Source organism: Bactrocera latifrons, unplaced genomic scaffold (genome assembly GCF_001853355.1).
Source record: "Bactrocera latifrons isolate USDA-ARS-PBARC rearing strain unplaced genomic scaffold, ASM185335v1 scaffold_353, whole genome shotgun sequence".
NCBI classification, from domain to species: domain Eukaryota; kingdom Metazoa; phylum Arthropoda; class Insecta; order Diptera; family Tephritidae; genus Bactrocera; species Bactrocera latifrons.
Genome location: NW_017536994.1, coordinates 221,930 through 242,017, shown reverse-complemented (window position 1 = coordinate 242,017; position 20,088 = coordinate 221,930). Strand labels below are relative to the sequence as shown.

At 41.9% G+C, this 20,088-nt stretch overlaps 1 protein-coding gene across 1 annotated transcript in view; it reads left to right on the top strand.

Annotated features, from left to right (window-relative positions):
- Nucleotides 1-11,075: 11,075 nt before the first annotated feature.
- Nucleotides 11,076-20,088, top strand: part of LOC108971698 (UDP-N-acetylglucosamine--peptide N-acetylglucosaminyltransferase 110 kDa subunit) — a 139,718-nt gene continuing 130,705 nt past the window's right edge. Inside the window, exons 1-2 of the mRNA XM_018937943.1 lie at nucleotides 11,076-11,184; nucleotides 11,254-11,421. Coding sequence (XP_018793488.1) covers nucleotides 11,271-11,421 — 151 coding nt within the window. The 5' untranslated portion in view covers nucleotides 11,076-11,184; nucleotides 11,254-11,270. The remainder of the gene's footprint in view (nucleotides 11,185-11,253; nucleotides 11,422-20,088) is intronic.

Genomic DNA, 20,088 nt, shown 5'->3' with positions numbered 1-20,088 from the left:
ACCTCATGGCAAAACCAAAAATGTTGTCTACGAAAGAGCTCTAAGATAGTTTAAGTGATACATAGTCTAAGATTGTAAGAAACTAAAATTAAAAGTTGAATAATAGGGAGCAAAACCAACTTTATTAAAAACAAGTGTGTTGATTTTCCCGCTAGTTTTAACATAAAGAGATAAGATATTCTAAGCTACCTCCCCACCAATTTTCAGCCAAATCCTTTCAGCCGTTCTTGAGTTATAACTGGCGTAATTAAAACGGCTTTCTTTTATATGTATAGATGTGAATTTTTTTTATAGTTTTTCTTATTTTTTTTTTAAGGTATGAAATTCTCCAATGATTTCTCTACAGACAGGATTCTTTAACAAATACTTATAATTTGAAATATAACTTTTGTTTTTATGAGTTGTATTGGATTATAATATAAAGAAATGAAAAGTATCCTATGTCCTTACCCTGATTCTAAACTACCTCCCCACCAATTTTCGGCCAAATCCGTTCAGCCGTGTTTGAGCTATAAATGGTGTAACTAACACGACTTTCTTTTATATATATAGATATAATATGTATTAAAATTTTTTTTTTAATTTTAATTTCATGTTTTTTCCATTTAGGTTTGAACATATGTATATAGCGCTTGACGCCACAGGAGGCTTATCTCACGGACTTTGGCGCAGATTGTGGGGTCTCTCTTTTTGTGGATTGGGCAGAGAATATTTAAATTCCAATCATCGGGTATGCCTTCTTAGAACCATATATAATATAAAGAAACTGACGCGTGCTCGTTATCACTTCTTCACCGCCGTATTTGAGTTGCTCGGCCTTCACCGCTTTGTTCCTAAAACGGGTAATTACTATTTGAACTTCTTCATAGTCGGGCAATGGAACGCTGCTCCATCCTCATCGCATCGAGCATTACCCCTGTCGGCCAGGTTGTTAAGTTCTTCATACTCACGCATTTCGGCCTCTCTCTTTTTCTGTCTGCAAAAAAGTCTCGCTTCCCTCTTCAACTTTCGGTATCTATCCCATCCCGCACGTGTTACAGTCGATCTTAACGGTGCGAGGTAAGCAGGATGTTTTCTTTTCGCTGCAACACGGTACTCCTCATCTTACCAACTATTATTGTGCATTTTCCAATGTTTCGGTCGCAACTGTACGTAAAGAACTTGAAATTCCGTCCCACAGTTCCCTTATACCGAGTTGTTGAGTGCAGGAGTGCAAGTCGATTAGTAAATCGTTCGGCTATCTATTGTGATTGCAGCTTCTCGATGTCGAACCTTCGTTGTGTTTGTGATGTTAGTTTTTTACTGTACAGAGGCGGGTGCGAATTTCGGCCACAACAAGACTTTTGTCCGAGTCGATATTAGGACCTCGGAGCGCCGGCACATCTTAAATACTGGAAACGTGTCTTCCGTCTATCACAACATGATCGATCTGGTTGGGGACTTTTCAATCCAGAGACAGCCAAGTAGTTTGATGTATTATATCCTGGAATCTAACACTTCAGATAACCATATCTCGGGCCATGGTGAATTCGATCAGTCTCTACCCATTTGAGCCAAAGATACCTACGTTGCCCACCCTGGCATCAAAGTCGTCGTTTTGATATCGTGGCGGGGACAGGTGTCATAGGTTCGCTCCAAGCGTTCATAGAAGGCAACTTTGGTCACTTCGTCCTTCTCTACCGGCGGGGCGTGGGCGGAAATCAGCGATATGTGAAGAAGCTTTGAAGCGAACTGTAGTCCACCGGAGTGTATGACAGTAATCGGCGACGAGGTCTTTCTCGCACAACGAATTCCACACCGAACTTGCGCTCCTTTTTATGATAACTGTAGGACCACAAGGACCTACTCGCCTCAGTCCTTGGCCCACCCATCGCATTGCTTGGATGGCACCTTTCATTTTACATAAAGACATATTTCGCCGTTAAATTCTTGAGAAAGGGAAGTTTTAAATAAATTTCTACTTCAATTATAAAGATTTGTTTGTTAAAAATGAAAGCAGAAGGTGCGCCAATTCACAACATTCATTCTCAATATATTAACCGAATCAGGTGTTCATATAATATATCACTAGATTCTGAAATGGGTGCTCTCTTGGCCTTGCATATTTCTTTATGGGATTTTTCCATTTTGTCATCGTGCAATTGTGCAAGAGCAATCCCCCTTATATGTTTATCATATTTGCCCTAACTCGGCAGCATTTATATACTAGATTCTTAACAAAACTTCGTCACTCGAACATTCAGCATTAATCAATGAAAAGATACTTTCTTTTTTTATTCAAATAATGCAGGGTTATTTTCAAATAGTAAATTAAATGATTATGTTAATTTACAACTGGTTTAAATTTTAAGAATCACTTGCTAAATAACTGAATACGTACTTATACCATTGTTCTCATATAATAGCATTGACAGATGGCTCCAAAAAGCCAAAAGTAATGCCCATATATATATAACGATGTTTTCATTGATATAGGCAGTATGTACACGGCGGACGAAGTTCAATACAAAGCGAAAAATTTAACAAAGAATTATACGTGAGTTTTTAAAATAACTACAAGTACATTTCTATGTTCATATCCCAACATGTTTTCAGACATGAATGGAAACATTAACAAGCAGTTTGTGGAAACATATTATTTTGTAAAAAAATGTATTTATTTCAATTATCTACACATACGTTTAAAAAGTAATTTTTTTTTAGAATTGACTATCACCAACATTATCCATGGCATCCCCGTTCTCTCCGCCTCCGTCTCCTCAGCTGTTATTGCCATAATTTCTGTTATCGCCAACACCTACTCTGCCATCAGCGTCACCATCATCATCACCGTCATCAGCATTAACTACATGGAAAGGAACTTATAATGGTGGGATGGTAAAATTAATAAAGCAGCAAACACTAATAATTAATGAAACTGCAGAAGAATCAAAAATGGTGAGCCAGCAGATAGTAGGTGCGATATGAGATCATAACCGAATGACGGAGTAGTTGTAAAGTTTTTATCTATGTAATTTCAAATACATACATATATATGAATAAATGAATTAATGAATTTTAAATATTTGTGTTTTCAGTTATTTGTACAAATATTTTAGATGATGAGCACCTACCACATTTTTCTTCAATTCTTCTGGGCTTTGGGGATGGGAGTTAAGACAGTCCGTTAATTTTGCGCACAGCATTGCAAAAGTCCAATACTATTTCTCCAACTGTAGTGCGTCCTACACCAAATAAACTAGCAACGGTTCGATATTTTACCGACACCGACGAACTTAACGCATGCAGTGCAATAGCTACTCTTTTATGGAGTGGGATCAAAGTCTCATATTATTATCAGACTTTTTGATTAGATTGGCCATACACTTACTGAGTTCTAAAACGCAACTAAACTCGTCACTCCTTCTTCTTTCTGTGCTTACCACCGAACCACACTGGACGATAGCGACACCACGCTGTCGCCCAACTAAAATGACACTTCTTGAAGTGACAGCATGCAGACAACCAATCACAGCACAATCAAGGAAGGAGGAACTTAGTCTTCTAATGAAATTCCTAAACTGTATATACATACACTTACATACTCATACCAATATCCTAACTCTATTAGGGTGCGCCGACATATACATGTTACAGGGAGTGGACCACGAGTTGCCTACTGCGACACTAGCCTCTACGGCTGTGCAATCTGCACATAGTTCGCGCCCTGCGCCGCCACTTACTCCGAGTGGACAACAGAAGACCTCCAGGGTCCCTAGGAGCTCAAAAAGGGGCAACACAGCTCTAACTCTTATTTGCAACAGCAACTCCCGAAATAAAAACTCCAGCAAATTGCCAAGAGACACCATGCTGTTCAAAGGCATTAAAAACTCAAACGCTATATAGCGAAAATCATAGTAGAGTACTACCACCCACAGCTGTTGTCACCATCGAACATCGAGGAGAACTACTCAAACTAAGAACCCTAATAGACCAAGGATCACAACGCTTAAACAAGATTATGAACAGCGTCTAGGGCACAAAATAGGCTAAAACTGACAACAAAACAAGCCAACTATGAAATTACGAGAATGGGCGGACGAGTAGTACATAATACACCGGTATGAGTAAGCTTTGGCAGTAGTCTAACCCGAGGAGACATGACGACCAAGTTGAAGTTCTATCCAATGGTCATGCATCTTCGGACCCGAAGAAGTGCGCGAGCTGTTTTAGCCGGCAGTTCACACTGCATCCTTCGGTATAGAGTGTAGGGCATAGGGTGTCATCAACAAATCCTCTAAATCTATTGGTCTTGATGAAATTAACATGCCAACTCTAAAGCATCTTAGCTTGACAGGAGTAAGTTATATCACCAAGGTCGTTAACTTGTCGCTGACCATTCTTCAATTACCCGATGTGTGGAAAGTCTGAAGAGTGGTACCACTACTGAAACCTGGAAAACCCGCCAACAAAGGGGAATCTTATCGTCCATTAGCTCTACTCAGTATTGAAGACACTTGATGCCTTGCTGCTCCCGACCTTCACATACCACCTGAACCGTACTATTTCGAGCTGAAACATCTAAACTGAGAAGAATTAAACGGGGGGTTCCGCAGGGTGGTGTCCTCTCCCGTTACTGTTTATGATTGCACGATATTGACTTAGAGAAATGGAAACCACGGCATGTGTTCGAAAGTAAACAACTACCTCTCCACCTTTCTCGTTTCCTCACTGCACGGAACTTATCACTTTCCCCACCAAATCCACAGCGAACATTTTTACGTAAGGAGTATAGACTTGAATTAATATTGCAGTCGATGGCATCAAAATTCCGACTGTCAATAGCCCTAAGATTTAACGTGTAACATTTGATCGTCTCTGCTACTTCACTCCCCATACGACCGCGATTATCACCAAGGCACAGAGCCGCAATAAAATCCTAAAGTCGATTTTCGGAGAAATCACCCTTGTAGTCATCCGCTTGGAGCGAAACCGCCTCCTAGGAGCATCAAGAGGTCTTTCCTTGCATACGTCTACGACATCGTACAGTACGCCGACTGGACTTCGGACGCATCTGACTTTCGAGAGGTACTGACCGCCATTCCCAGTGGAGCCACCAACACCTTCACCGACTCCCTTCTCGTGAATGGCGTTCTTGGAGTCAAACGACCACCCATCGCAGAAGAAGAGCTCGAGTTGCCGATATTGTACAAGGTTATAGCCCTGAGAGACGGCAGCGCTAATATGCATTAGCGGGCTTAATTAACATTTACTTGCGCATTTGACCCATGTTAATACAAATTTGCAATGCAATGAATTTACCAAATTTGAGTGGGCAACTATGCTCAAAAATTTCCGACTTTTGCTATTTTTTGACAGATGTCGCTTAAAGTCTGCTGCCTCCTTTGCGTTTATAGCAACAGAGTTAAGCAGTTTTATATTGCTAATTAAACTATGTGTAAGTATATTAAAAAAAAAACCACATTTTTAGATGGAAGAAAAAAAATAACGCACAGTTTGCTATCCGATTTTCCAATATTCTTAACATTTTCGCACAATTTTTCCGCATTACAATCAAACAAAATTTCTATTAATAGGTTATCTTATTCATTTTTATTTCACTTTTGTTTTTAATAAATAAACAACTTTCACTACCAGCTGTCTAAATGCTCAAGTCTGCCGTCTGTCACCATAAAATTGCAATGCGCATTAGCGTTGCTTAAGGTGCATTAATTTTTCTCGTCTGTCAGGGCTACTAAATTCCTACTTATCCAGAATAGACATTGACATACCCAATATACATAGCCATTTTCTTCTTAACAAAGTCCACAAACAGTTATGCGATTTAATAAGGACAATGTGCTATTTAAAAACAATAACGAAAATAGTTTTACTAAAACGTGTGTGTTTTGCAGAGATAAGCCAAGAATAATACTTTTAGTGTTAATATCAATTACAACCTGTTTTTTCTTTTTATTGTATCGATATGTGAAAGGATATGCACTGCGATCCGAAAGCTCGAGGACATATTAAATATTTATTGAAACAAGAAAATTCGTACAGAAAAGTAGCGAATTTATTGAATATCTCCAAAACACTGGTTGAACAAGCAGTAAAATGGGTTCCCCAGATTGAAACCCGCGACAGGAAGTCAAAAATAGCGTTGTTTGTCAAAAAAATATAGTTTGCTGTATTAAGAAAAATCCATTTATTTCGTCAAGACTTATAAAATGTGAATTGAATATTGATGTTGACTCATCAACTATTCGCAAAGTACTTATTAAGGAAAATCTAAAGAGCTGAAACCCAAGATAAGTGCCTTTGTTGAACGTGCGACGAACGTGCAAAGGCCCTAAAAGAACGGTTAAGTGTACAAAAGAGTGGTTTAGGGTCAATAATGGAGTGACCCCCCAGTCGCCGGATCTAAAATCCATTGAAAATTTGTGGAATACAGTAAAAGCGTCGTTAAGAGAAAAGTGCCCAAGTAATAATTAAGAGCTTTTTCAACTTATTCAAAATTCATGGAATGGAATTTCAGTTTCCGTCTGCCAAAACCTATTTGATTCTATGCCAAAGCGGTGTTGATCAATATTAAATAACGAGGAATTATCAATAAAATATTAAACTAATAAAAAGTTAATATCATTACTTCTGAATGAAAACTAGTTACTTTTTTAATTTAAAATTGTATTTTTTAAGTAAATCACGAAGTGTGCTTATTTTTTCACCTCTGCGAATGGTGGGCACCTTGTCGTGGTGGATGGGCTTAAACCGCAGCACAGTACGGCATCTCCAACCAACTGGAGGCTGGCAGAGGCTGCATGTGCGCGGCAACCAAGAGCTACCACCTCCTAATCAAGGGTGTTATGCGACCCGTGCCCATTGCATGATTTGCAGCCGGGAGGTAAATTCGGCTGTATTCGTACGGAGCCTTCCCAACAAAGGGCCGCCTTGGGAAGTAACGGTGGCCTTACTGCGTCAAGGGGCTCTGGCGCAGCGAACTTTTAGATTCCCCTTCCTAAGAATAGTCCGGGAGGCCCACAATACGGGCCAAACGGTCGTACGATAGTATAGTGTGTCAGCCGCGACCACGATAAATCGCGCGAACGCCACCCCCACAACCCCCTCGAGCAGGATCGACTGCGGAGAGGAGGGTGGTTTMAAAAAAGTGGAATCATGGGGTCAACGTAAAAGGAAACGGCAACGAGGGAACATTCCATGTACCCCGGAGCCAGGACGACCAGGAGGTCACGATGACCCACGCAGAGCGAGAATGAGTGGATCCACTCTCAAGTGGTACCTTAGATGCCTCCCAGTCGGCATGACACTGGAGACAGCTGAAAAGCGGGCTCTGAGTAGGAGCAGAGTCCGTTGTGGTTTTACGTGAGTTCCTGCCTGCGAAGGCCTAACCCCACGGTGCTTTCAATTGTTAGAAGCAAATAGATCAAAACAATGCGTTGATCAGCGCCCCAAAGCACGAGTGTATGCACCTGCACAAATACTTATACTTTGCATCCAATTGGTTTGGGTGGACAAGCACACCCTAGCCACCTTGGTTGGGTACGAGGCCCATCTAAAACCTCCACACCGGACTAGTGCCCTTCCTGCATTTAGGCAAAAATCCAATGAACAGATTGGAGTTTCCTCCAAGGGCTGACTGCTCCCCGTGGTACCAAGTTTTAGTCTTTGGTATGACTTGTAGCTTGCGCTACTGCCAGTTGAGTCCCCAAAAATTCCTAAGAACCCCTAAGAACTCAACTGTATAATGACATGTGTCTCGTAAAACCCTTCATAAACGAAATCGTAAACGATGACACGGTCGAATACTAGGAATAAAAATATACACAGTACAGTAATACTATAAATACTATATGATGATGATAGTGCACGACGTGCAGGTTTCAATGGTTCGTCTGCAATAAGACGTAGCAATCGGAAGCGTCGCCGAGCTCAAGCAGCCTTGTCGGAGGGACAAAGCGCCCCAAGAGCCAAATAACTCCTCACTAGCCACCAAGGCCCAAAAGAATATGTGAAGATAGACCACAGGAAGCCAGTGGAAAGCGCTCCAACCCCAACCAGCAGCCGATTTATGCAAGCCATAAATACTCGGAGGCCGTTAGGAGCATCAGGATGGCAGCGTTGCCAGGCAATTACCCGGCGGGGGTCCTAGGGTCCGAACAGCTGACGGACTGCCTAGTAAATGCCTTATCTATTGGCGACGGTTACACCGGCGCCTTTAGCGGCATTTCCTTCAAGGGCGGTATGCTGCTGGTCGACTGTCAGGATGAGAGGGCGGCCACCTGGCTGAAGGAATGGTGGCATTCTTTCCTAGAAGTGCGGATAAGAACTACGACTTCGCGCTTAGTCTAGTGAGAAACCAAAACGAGGGCTTTAGTACCTCGGCGTGGAAGGTCGTAGCAAGTAGTGTTGAGGGTTCAGGGTGGAACCTCAACATAACGATAGATGACGAATCCTATAAATACATCAGGCAAAAGGTATTCGGGCTGAACTTCCACTTCGGCAAAATAGTAGTGAGGCCATGGAGGCCCAAGGCAACGTCCGCGGCGAGCCAAGAACCTACGACGGGGATGACCGTACCACCGGCTCCACCCGTAACCCGCCCAGCAGCGCATGAGGCGACTGCCGCTGTGGTTTCGGAAGAGCGAAACGAGTCCCCCATCGACCCCATCTCGGCTAGGCAGGTTGCGACGCCTCCGCGGATGAAAACAGGAGCAACGAGCTCCCCAATGAGCAGAAAGGCATGCTGCCATCCACCCAAGACCTTCTGGAAAGGCTGGAGATGCAGGTTGCTGAAGAGATCGAGGACGAGGACCTGTCTCTCATCGATCCAATATTATAAGCTCCAGAGCCGGCATAGAAATGACTCAGGTGAACCTACATCACGCATCGGCAGCCTCGGCGGTCATCGTGAAGATGTTAATTTCGGATAACCTGGTCATCCTCCTAATCCAGGAACCTTGGGTGATTAGAGGAGAGGTAAGAGGCCTCAACTCGAGAAGGAGCAAGATAATCTTGTGTAGCTTTTGCAGAAATCATCCCTGCAGTCACCTGCTTGGAATGGAACCATCTCCTATGAACATCAAGACGTCATTTCTTAATTACGTCGACGACATTGAGCAATACGCCGAACAGATTTCGGACGCAACTAACTTCCGACAAGCTCTGACCGCCAATTACAGTTTAGTGTGTAAMACCTTCACCCACTCTCTTCCAATGAATGGCGTTCTTAGAGTCCAATCGCCACATATTGCAGACGAAGAAGTTGAGGTGCCGCGAGAAAAGTGTGACCCTTGTGCAGCTTCTTTGTGGATATTGTAGCAGATTAAACTCCTACCTATCCAGAATAGACCCTGACATACCCAACGTATGTCCTGCGGCCAATGAGTCTCCGCATGACACTAGTCACCTCTTTGCATGCTCCACCAACCCTACCCATGTAACACCCTTTTCCATTTGGTCCAGCCCTGTCCAAACAGCACGTTCCCTGGTCTTCCGTTAGATGACATCGACGACAACACAGATAACCCTTACCATCCTAACGGGGTTTGATAACCGTTATAACAATAACAACATACATGTGTGCACACCATCGCAAAAAATCAAACATTTTAAATTTTATTGAAAATATTATAAAAATTAAAATGACAGTTTTCTGTTTGCGAAAGTTTCAAACTCGAATAGCTGCCATCGGTTATATTAAAATTTAGGTATGATTAAGTGCGCAGTTACTCCGGAATAACGCTGCTGTATCATGGATAATATGATACGAGGCTTTAGCATTGGCTTTCTTTTTCTTTCAAACGCGTTCCCTGATTATTTGACAGCGATGGAGATCAGGGAATTTCTGACAGTTGATTTCAGAAAAGGCGGAATGCCAGAAGTTAACCTGACGAAATTAGTGTGAAATGAAATTTCATTGAACTGCGCGAACATATTTTGGCAAAATAAGTGTTTATATAAATTAATTAATGATTTTGCACTTATATATGTACGCATTTTCAACGTGTTTGATTTAGTGTTTTCTATAGTTTATTAAATACCCAATTTAATATTTTTCAGCAGTGGCATCATTGGCAAATGTTATAAAAAATGCGAACAGGAATAAAGGGATGTTAAACTTATTCCAGTGTGAGAGCGCCTCAAAATTAGCGTTTTTTATGACATTTTCCATTATGGCCAGATCAGAAAAAAAGCTATTTTTTGGGCATTTTAAATAAAACAACCAATTATTATATGGAGAAACTATTTAAATTTTTTTAAGGTATATTAGAACAACCGACTTTTGACCTTTCAATACCCATTAAAAGGATTTAAGGTTGTTAGCTCTCAATCATTAAATGTTTTTAATCATTTTCCATTGAAAATAATACTATGATGCTTCAAATTACAAAACCTTCCATCAAATACCTTTAAATTTCACAAATTGATTTAATTTTCATTGTTTTACATTTTTTACAAGTGGTATTGAACGATGCAACAAATCCCTCCGCTTGCGTATTTTTTCGCTAAGATTTCAATCTGGCCATCGCTCGTTTCCAATTGTTAAACGTCAAAACCTCCTGAACTCGATCAACTGTCAAAGTTTAGGTGGTTTTGACGTTTAGCAATTGTTCTCTCACTTCCAGTGAGAGAGGAGTTAAACATCTCATTATCTCTGTTGCGAATTTTGACAGCTCTCTCTCGAACCCTCTTATAATATTATCCATGGCTGTATGTCAAGGCTATAAATTGCTAACTGCACTTATCATGCCATACAACCAGAGAACGGAACATTTGTTGCCGCACCATTCAAATTCATTCCCGAAAAAAGTATGCTCATCTCATATCAGTTCTAGTTATTGCATCGTATACATAACGAATTTAAATAAAATATTAAATAATATCGCATTTTTGAATTTCATTAGTCTCAATTGAATCTGTCACAACAATTTTCGTTTTTCTATGAAGAGTTCATTATTGGACTGACAATTTGCATTTCCTCTATTTCGGTTTGCCATATTGAAGATCTAGGGACGGAACTGTTTTTTCCGATAACTTATACCTAATTTTAGATGAATTATCGCCCTATTGTAGTAATTCGGCAACCTTATTCAATATAAATAGGTTTGTTCTAAGTGAAATGTTAAATGTTTGTATTTGATGATTGAAATTTCGTTGAAAGCTCCGTATATTTGAAAGTGTTATGTGCGTGAAATTATTTCTGGATTTGTAATATTATTTTTTTTACTTGCGCTGTGGATTGTTTGTTTTCAGAAGACAATTTGTCTTTAATGGTTATGATGCTTAATCAGCAACCTCAAGGCCAGGGTCAGCAAACGCTTTCGCAGGTTTCCTCCCAATTAATGCAGCAACCAACAATTTCGCAAAATATCAACTCCAGTGTAGGAAAGATAAGTGATTCCCATGGGCTGTCGTCTATTGGTAAGATAAAACTCTTTTTCTCGTTAACTAATGCTTTCTGCACTTGCCATTCTAACTTTATTGAAGAATCGATTATGTGTTTGCAATATAAGTAACTAAAATTCTCATATATCGGTTTTTTTTAGGTAATATGTTAATTGAATGATAGTGTAATATCTCAATGTAATCCATAAAAATTTCAAATATGTGCCAAATTCTAAAAACTACGCAGGCGCTTTGAAAAAATTTTTTTTGCAGTGCACATTATAATAATTCGGAAATTCGGTTTTTACCCCTCCGCCAAAGTAATCGGAATCGTGCCGAGAACGTCACCTTTCCAGTGATACCAATTTTATTCCCAAAATCCGGGGATGCTATTCTAAATTTTTCCCCAGTTTTTAGAGTAACTTTTTTACTAATTAAAAATACAACGTACATAATTATAAAAGAAGGATTTTCATGTTATGTCTATTGTGAATTGGCGCACATTCTGCATTAATTCTTAACAAATTGTAACAAACCTTTATTATTTAAATAGAAATTATAAAATTTATTTAAAATTTACCCTCCTCAACAATTTAACGTCAAAATATGTATGCAAGTAAAATGAGAGCTAGCACAGGGTTGAAATTATATTTTTACGTGTCATTGCACGAGAATAAACATGTGTTTTGGTCTGACATATTTTACAGTCACTGCAAATATTCTCTGCGTGTGTTTGTTGTTGTGCCGGTGCACCAAAAGGAAATATCTGCAATTCGTGCACCGTGCAAAGGTTTTGCATGTGCAAGAGAAGACCTCTATTAACTTACACCGTATCAAATCATTGATTATTTTAATAGCAAAAAATTATTTCCAAAACTGTTAGGATTAAAATCTAAGCCGTCTCATCTCTTTTAGATTGCGTTTTATAGAGGCAAACATTTTTAAATTTTCACTGTTTATCAGATGATCTTAACTTTTTTTCTAGTATATATTTTGATTGTATTATATAACCCTCCTCTGAGTTTTTTAATAATACCCAACGATTACCCTCCTCCCGCCCAACCGACACGAGGGGCGCAATCCGCGAACGAGCGGAAATAGCCTAGTCATAAAAGGCAAGAGAGTTTTAAGCGTTGCGATCTTAAGCTGCTCAGCTACAGAAACAAAAATTTCAACCGACAAAATTAAGAATTAAAATTATAGTTTATAATTTTTAAATGTTACTTGTTCAGAGTAGAAAAAAATATTTTTTAATGGTAAAAAGTGGGTCTGTTAGATTAAATGTGCTGGAATGAGAATTGAAATCATGACATATACGGCGGAATGATTCTTTTAACTCGAAATTTGTTCTAGAAAATTTTAAAAGTAAAGGTCTAAACTGCCTGGTAGAGCGAGCGGGAATCTTAAAATAAATATCAGACAAGAGAGATGGGCTACAGACTGACCCATTGATGAGTTTTACAAGAAATAGTATACCAAGCATATCCCTACGACTAGCGATTGTCGGGAGATTTATAAGCTTTAAACGGTTAGTGTAAGGGGGAAGATTTAAACTGGAATCCCAATGCAAATATTTGAAGGCAAAAACTAAAAATTGTTTTTGAACGGACTTTAACTCATCTGAATGTACTTGGTAACTAGGGTTCCATACCACAGAAGCATATTCTAATATAGGCCTCACCATAGATGTAAAAAAAATTTTCGTGGTAAGCTATGCTTTAAAAAGCATGGAAGATGTGTGAAGATTAAAATTGAGTTTGGGGTCCATAGTTACTCCCAAGTCAACAAAACTGCATACTTGCCCCAACCTACATTATTGCATTGCGTATGAAGTAGGGTCTACAGCTCTACGTGAAAAGCACATCGTTTTGTATTTTTTAAGGTTCAATGGCATGTCATTTCTATAACACCAAGAAACTAGGTTGTGTAAGTCTGTTTGCAACTGACACCTTTCGCTGTTTGAAGTATACGTTTTAAAAAGTTTTACATCATCAGCATATAATAAAACTTTGGAAACTTAACGCCAGATGATATGTCATTAATAAATAACAAGAACAGAATTGGGCTAAGATGGCTACCTTGAGGAACACCTGAAGGAACATTGATTATGTCAGAAAAGCTATCGTTAAATAAGATAGATAAGATAAGAAACAAACAATATTGGTTGAAAACCAAGAAGATCAAGTTTATTCAAAAGAATTGAATGGGATACTTTATCGAAAGCTTTACTAAAATCTGTGTATATAACATCAGTGTTCTTATTCTCCCTAAAGCCTGTTGATACATGAGATTCAAGTTCAAGCAAATTAGTTATTGTATATATTTGTTATAATTGTTATAATTGCTTGAAAAAGTTTAGTTATGGTAAACAACTTTGCTATTCCCCTATAGTTTTCAATAGATGACCTAAATCCACTCTTATGTAAAGGAATTATAAATGAGTTTTTCCATATGGATGGAAATAAGCTTTGCATAAGAGATGAATCCAATAGTTTTGTTAGGGGTTGGTATATATATTTGGCACATTTCTTAAGAAAACACGAAGGAATCATATCTGGGCCATAATTGTATGATTGTTCTAATATATTTAACTGATATAAGATACTCGGAAATGGTAGGTGCATTAATGAAATAAATCGGACATAGCTTGTGCTGATTCGGAACATTTTTTGGACATTTTTGAGAGTAATTGGACCTAAATGATTGTCATTCTACATACTAGACTTACATTTCATAGCGGACGGAAAATTAGAAATCCTGCGTTTGGAGTAGACGAAACCATAGAACAATTTTTAATTACGTATAATATTATTTTTTACTTTATTTATATAATAATTATAACATATTTTGTTAAGTTCAGCAAATTGTCGACGCAATGTAGAATATTTTGAATAGTCTAGTTGCTGACTAGTTGTTTTAAAAAGGTTAAAAGCACGAGATTTTCTATTTTTTAATTTAAGTTCGAGATTAATTTTCTTAAAATTAGCTTTCGCAAAGTTGAACCGAAAACAATGGTGTTGTGTATTATTGTGAGCAAAGTTGGCTATGGTTTCGATGTTAATTTCCAAGGTGCTCCGGGGTTTCAGGGTCCCTGTCGCAAAACCGACAGTTGGCGCAAGATGATAGGCCCATGTTAGCTAAATGCCTTTTCAGCTTGCAGTGGCCGGTGTAAAATGCGACCAGCATCCTGAGTTTGTTTCTTGGGAGGTTTATTAACGATTTGAACCTCTTCAGGTTGTACCCCCCAACTAGCAGCTTGGCATGACGCATACTGTGCGCTCGCTGCCAATACTTTTCCCTGCCCACTCTTTCTTCCTTGCGGAGCAGCTCCTTCAAAGTATAGGGACCCACCCAAGTGAACGGTTCGGGCCCAACCATATTGGTGGAGACTGCGGAGCGGGCTAGCTCGTCAGCCAGTTCGCTATACCCCTGTGACCGAGCACCCAGATTAGGTGCACCTGGTTCTTTCCAGCTAGGTTATTCAACCGTTCTTTGCACTCCTGCACCAATAACGATTTGATCTCGTAGGAGGAGATCGCTTTTAATGCCGCTTGACTATTGCTAAGTACAGCCATTCGCTCGTTGCGATAGTTGCGGTGGAGGTTTATCTCTATACACCGACTTAWAGCCAAGACTTCAGCCTGAAAAATACTCGGAAAACTTCCCATCGGAATGGAGAGCTTGGTACGCGGACCTGCAATACCCGCTCCTATTCCTTCTGACGTTTTCGAGCCGTCGGTGCACCACCTCAATGTGCTATCCCTTAGCATTTGATCAAGAGTGGGGTCGTTCCACTCACTCTTGCTACCGAGGGTAACCTTAAACCTTTTCGAGAAGTGAGTTGTTCTTGTAATGCCGTCCTTTGGGAGGAGGACTATAGGAATGTCGCCACTTATCCTCTCCATCATCTGCGACGAGATTACCTTGCCTTTGCCGCATCCCTCTGCTGTTATCTGCAGAAGTGAGTGCTTGGCTACTTGACCTATCATTATATGGAGCRGTGTAAGTTCCAACAGGACCTCCAGAGCTGCCGTCGGACAGGTTCGCATAGCGCCCGTCATGCAAACACATGTTAGCTGCTGAAGCTTCGGTAGTTGGGTTACCACCGAAGCCTGCGACGCTACGGAGGCCCAGGACACCGCCCCGTATGTCATTATCGGTCGCACAATCATGGTGTACAACCACCTAACGATCTTTGGCTTACAGCCTCAGGCTTTTAACGCTTTTGTTGCTTTGACCAGCGTATGGTTAACATGCTGCTTCCACCGCAGGGTAGAATCCATCGTAAGACCCAGGTATTTAACCTTGCTAGTCATCTCGATCCCTCTGCCACCAAGTGTGAGGTGCGTCAAGCCGGGTAGGGACCTGCGCCTTGTGAAAGGGACTACGGTTGTCTTTGAGGTGATGATGTTTAGTTCCACTCCCCTTCACCACCCCTTTGCCAAATTTAGACCCCGTTGCATTAGGTCACAGAGAGTATCTTCAAATTTGCCTTTTGCTATTATCACAATGTCGTCCGCATACCCTTGGCAGCGGATCCCATTGTCAGTTAGCAATGCTAATAGTTCGTCCACGACAAGGCTCCATAGTAGAGGTGATAGCAAACCTCCCTGTGGACAGCCTCTTGTCGCACCCAGACCGATCGTTGTTCCACCTACCCTGGTCTTGGCGRTCCTGGTGCGCAGCACGGCCTCTATCCATCTGCGAACTGGTGCTGCCACATTTCTTCTCTCCATCGCCCTGGCTACACTCTTATGAGATGTATTATCGAAGGCACATATCATCACCTCCCCTTTCTCCAGCGAGCTCTCTATCTCCGAGGTCAACTGGTACAGAGCCGTACTGGTGGATCTTCCCGCTCTGTATGCATGCTGAGTAGCATGCAGGGGTGCACTCTTCAGCGCCGTCGACCTTATATTATGGTCTATGATCTTTTCCATAGTCTTCAGTAGGAAGGAGGTTAGACTAATCGGCCTATAGGACTTGGCCAATGAATAGTCCTTCCTTCCTACTTTGGGTATAAAGATCACCTCAGCCGTCCTCCATGGGTCAGGGATGTACGCCATTGCTAGGCTTTCCCTCAGCAGCCGACAAGATGAGGTAGCAGAGGCTGTTCACCCTGCTGCAAAAGCGCTGGGAAGATGCCGTCCTGGAGACTTGAATTTTTCGAACGAGGCCATTGCCCACTTGATCGAGTCCGCAGTGACTAATTGCCTAGCGGTTACCCAATCCAAGCGGGATGGCCTGTGTTCTCTCACAGGTAGACATTGGTCCACGGGGATGGTCTCTGGGAAGTGAGCATGCAGAAGCTCTGTCGCCTTGTTTTCCGCACTGGTCGTAAAAGTTCCGTCACTTTTGATGGCTAGCTCCGTGTTAGACTTCCCACTAGCCAGAGCCTTGTGCAGCCGCGCCGCTTCTGGTGTGGAGGAGACCTTTTCACAGAAAGTCCTGAAGCTAGCTTGTTTTGCTGAACTAATCTCCTTATTGTAGAGGGTTAGGTAGCTCCTGTATACTTCCCAGGCCCCATTGTTGAATAGGCTACGTACCCGTTTTCCTGAGGCCTGCAAGCTTCTTTGTCCACCAGGGAAAGTTGCGCCTATCTGTGGGCACTATTAGGGGGCAGCTACCATTGTAAGCTTTAGTGATAGACCCGTTCAGTGCCAACAATCTGCTTTCTATTCCCGGGCCTACTTAATTCATCCTGTAGCATTACCCTGAAGGCACTCCAGTTGATCCTTCGAGGGTTGCGTCTTGGGGGAAGTTGCTTGACCTCAACCTTCAGTGCGAACCTTACAATTCTGTGGTCTGACAGGGAGGGCTCCGTTGAGACCCTCCACCTTAAGACCCATCCATTTGCATGTTCGTTGCTGAAGGTGATGTCCAGTACCTCCCTCCTGCTTATAGTTATAAAGGTGGGTTCGCAACCCACATTTTCAATAGCTAAGTTACTACCTAATACATATTCTAGTAGAGACTCACCCCTTGTGTTGCAGTCCGTGCTTCCCCATTCTATATGGTGAGCGTTCGCGTCGCATACGATAATGTACTTCTTGCAGTACTCCCCTAGCCGTAAAACCACTTCAGGGGGTGCTACTGCTGCCTCCCATGGGAAGTAGGCTGATGCCAGGAAGGTTCTTGGATCAGCAAAAAGACCAACTTATCCGGTGTGAAAGTGCTCGTTATGACTGCCGAAACTCCCGCCGCGCGATGCAGGTTCACTTGGGCCACTTCCACGTCGACGGCCATTAAAGTAATTTCTCGAGGGGGGCATGTCCACATCCCCTCCGTCGTTCGCGCTGCTGTCCACATGGTCGCCTAGTCCCTCGAGGAGTTCCTGGGTGGAGGGTAGCCCGGCTTCCTGTGCAACCGGGACGACAGCGGTTGCGACTAGCGTAGTCAGCCGTTCCCACGACAGTCGGGTCTACGAAAACCGGAACGGACCCGGMTTTTTATCCGGCCAAGGACTGTCAACTCGGCAGAATTCTGCCGTTACAACAACAACAACTAGCGTAGTCAGCTCAGCGCTTACGCTCGGTTGTTTTGCCACCTCGTCCACCTGCATCCTCTCCACCACCTTGTTTGCCAACGTTGTGTCCTGTTTTCACCCGCTGCCGCACGGCAGGGTGACAGCCTTCCCTGCTTACTTGCTCCCTGTGGTCACTCGTTTGTGCGGCCTCATGACCACCAGGCTGAACCTGTAAAACAGGCGGAAGCTTGCAGCACGGACGTACCTGTACGATTCGTCATCAATGTACAGGTACAATCTCCATCCTCGTAGGATCACAGCCATGCGGATTCCTTTGACAGCATCCGCATACCTGTGCCGCCTCTCCTCCACCCGGGGGGGAGCCGGAGCTGTTGGTTGGCCTCTTCCGCTTTGCGGCCTGTGCATAGGTGAGTGTCTTCCCGTCACTTTTCGGTCATTTCGGTCAGTTATACACTAACCTGGCCACGGTCCATAGACCGGCTGCCTTGCGCACACACAGACGTAGTCCTGCCACACTCCTTTGTGGGGGATGTCCCAGTATCTGCGTATMTCCTTTTGGCCAGGGATTCCGCCGCTTCGGGGGTCATTCCGTCCCGGAGGTACCGCAGATACCACTTGAGGCACCGCTCATAGCCTTCCTTTGAGGGTCATCGTACCCGCCTGGTTTTTCTGCTGTTGGGAGAAATCCCTGCCCTCCCCTCCTGCGCCTCCTCCTCCTCCTGCGTGCACCACCGGCCTCTGCCCGATGAGACTCACCCGAGTCTGAGTGGCTAGGCCTATTTCGTGGGGCCTTCGTGGTGCTTTGGACTGCATCCGCGGGCGCCGCTGCAAGAGGGCACATCGTCATTCTCCTCCCTGGCAATCTCCTCGAACAGCGCCCGCTTACCGTGTTCTGTAGCAGTTTTCTCAGGGTCCGGAGCAGACCTAACCTTGAGGACAAGGGGATGAAATATTAATGAGGTCAATAGTGGGTGGGGGCATTCTTTTTAAGGAAGATACAGTGGTATCTTCATCAGACGGACGTTTACGTTTAGATGAAGTTTTTGGATTATCTTCCTGAATATTTAGGCATTAATACGATTGACACAGCGTTTCATAACGCCTAAATTTTTCAATACGGGTTTCAAGCTCACGACCAATCTCTTTGAAACCATTGCCCGCCTGCTTGAAAACCCTAAACAATGCAATTTCAATTTGGTCTGCATTTTAAGCCAGACCAGCGCAATCGCTTACTGTCAAGAATAGAATCCAAGATCCCACCAAAATTTGTTAAAATGTTACAACTAAGCGAAAAAAAAAACTGACACATATGAACGCCAAACCCTTTGAGGGTTTTACTATGCTGACCTAGTACCATCACCCTGACTTGGAATTTCTCACTCCCCAGATAATAACCCCCAAAATGTTCCACAGTGTAATGAACAAAAGCAATATTAAACAAAAATATAAAAATGTTACGAAATAAAAGTAAAAAGAGCAATAGATCGATAGATAAATAATTGAGGAATGCACTGCGACCTTAGGTCTATTGTGTCCTCTCCTAACTCACAGGGACTCGCTTAGCCCCAGCATATTGATGAAGTCCAGTTTTCTGCTGGGCGCTAGCGAGGCGATGTGTTCCCTATCCAGAAACATGGATCCAAGGGCTTTCGACCAGCGCATACAGACTGCAATGCAGTCGATTAACAGGTGCTCCGGGGATTCAGAGTTCCTTTCGCAAAAAAAAAAAAACAATAAAGAAAATACTTATAACAAATGAATGCAATAAAAATAGTTGGTTATCAAAGATAACAACCAATGTAGCGAGCAGTTTGAGATGCACCGTAACACACGAAAAGTAAGAATCTCGCGAACAGATGTGGACAAAGATGGAAACGAATAAAAACAAGAAAGAAATTTAAGTAAGCAATATAAATAAACACTATCAACTGCACTATTTAAAATGTAGCAACAAAAACAAATTGACTCGGCGCAATAAATTTAAATTAGCCAACACAGAATTAAAGTAAATTCAATAGCTTCAATAACACAATATAACACTCATACTTATCTTAAAAGATCAATTAATCCAAATATTTTCACAATAAAGTTTTGAATATAAATTAAACAAATTCGACAGAGCACCAAAAATGCACAGCTGAGCACGAGAAGGGTTGCCAAAATAGAAAAAAACCACTCATTCCAAAAGTTTTTAATTTAAAAACTCCAAGAAAAAA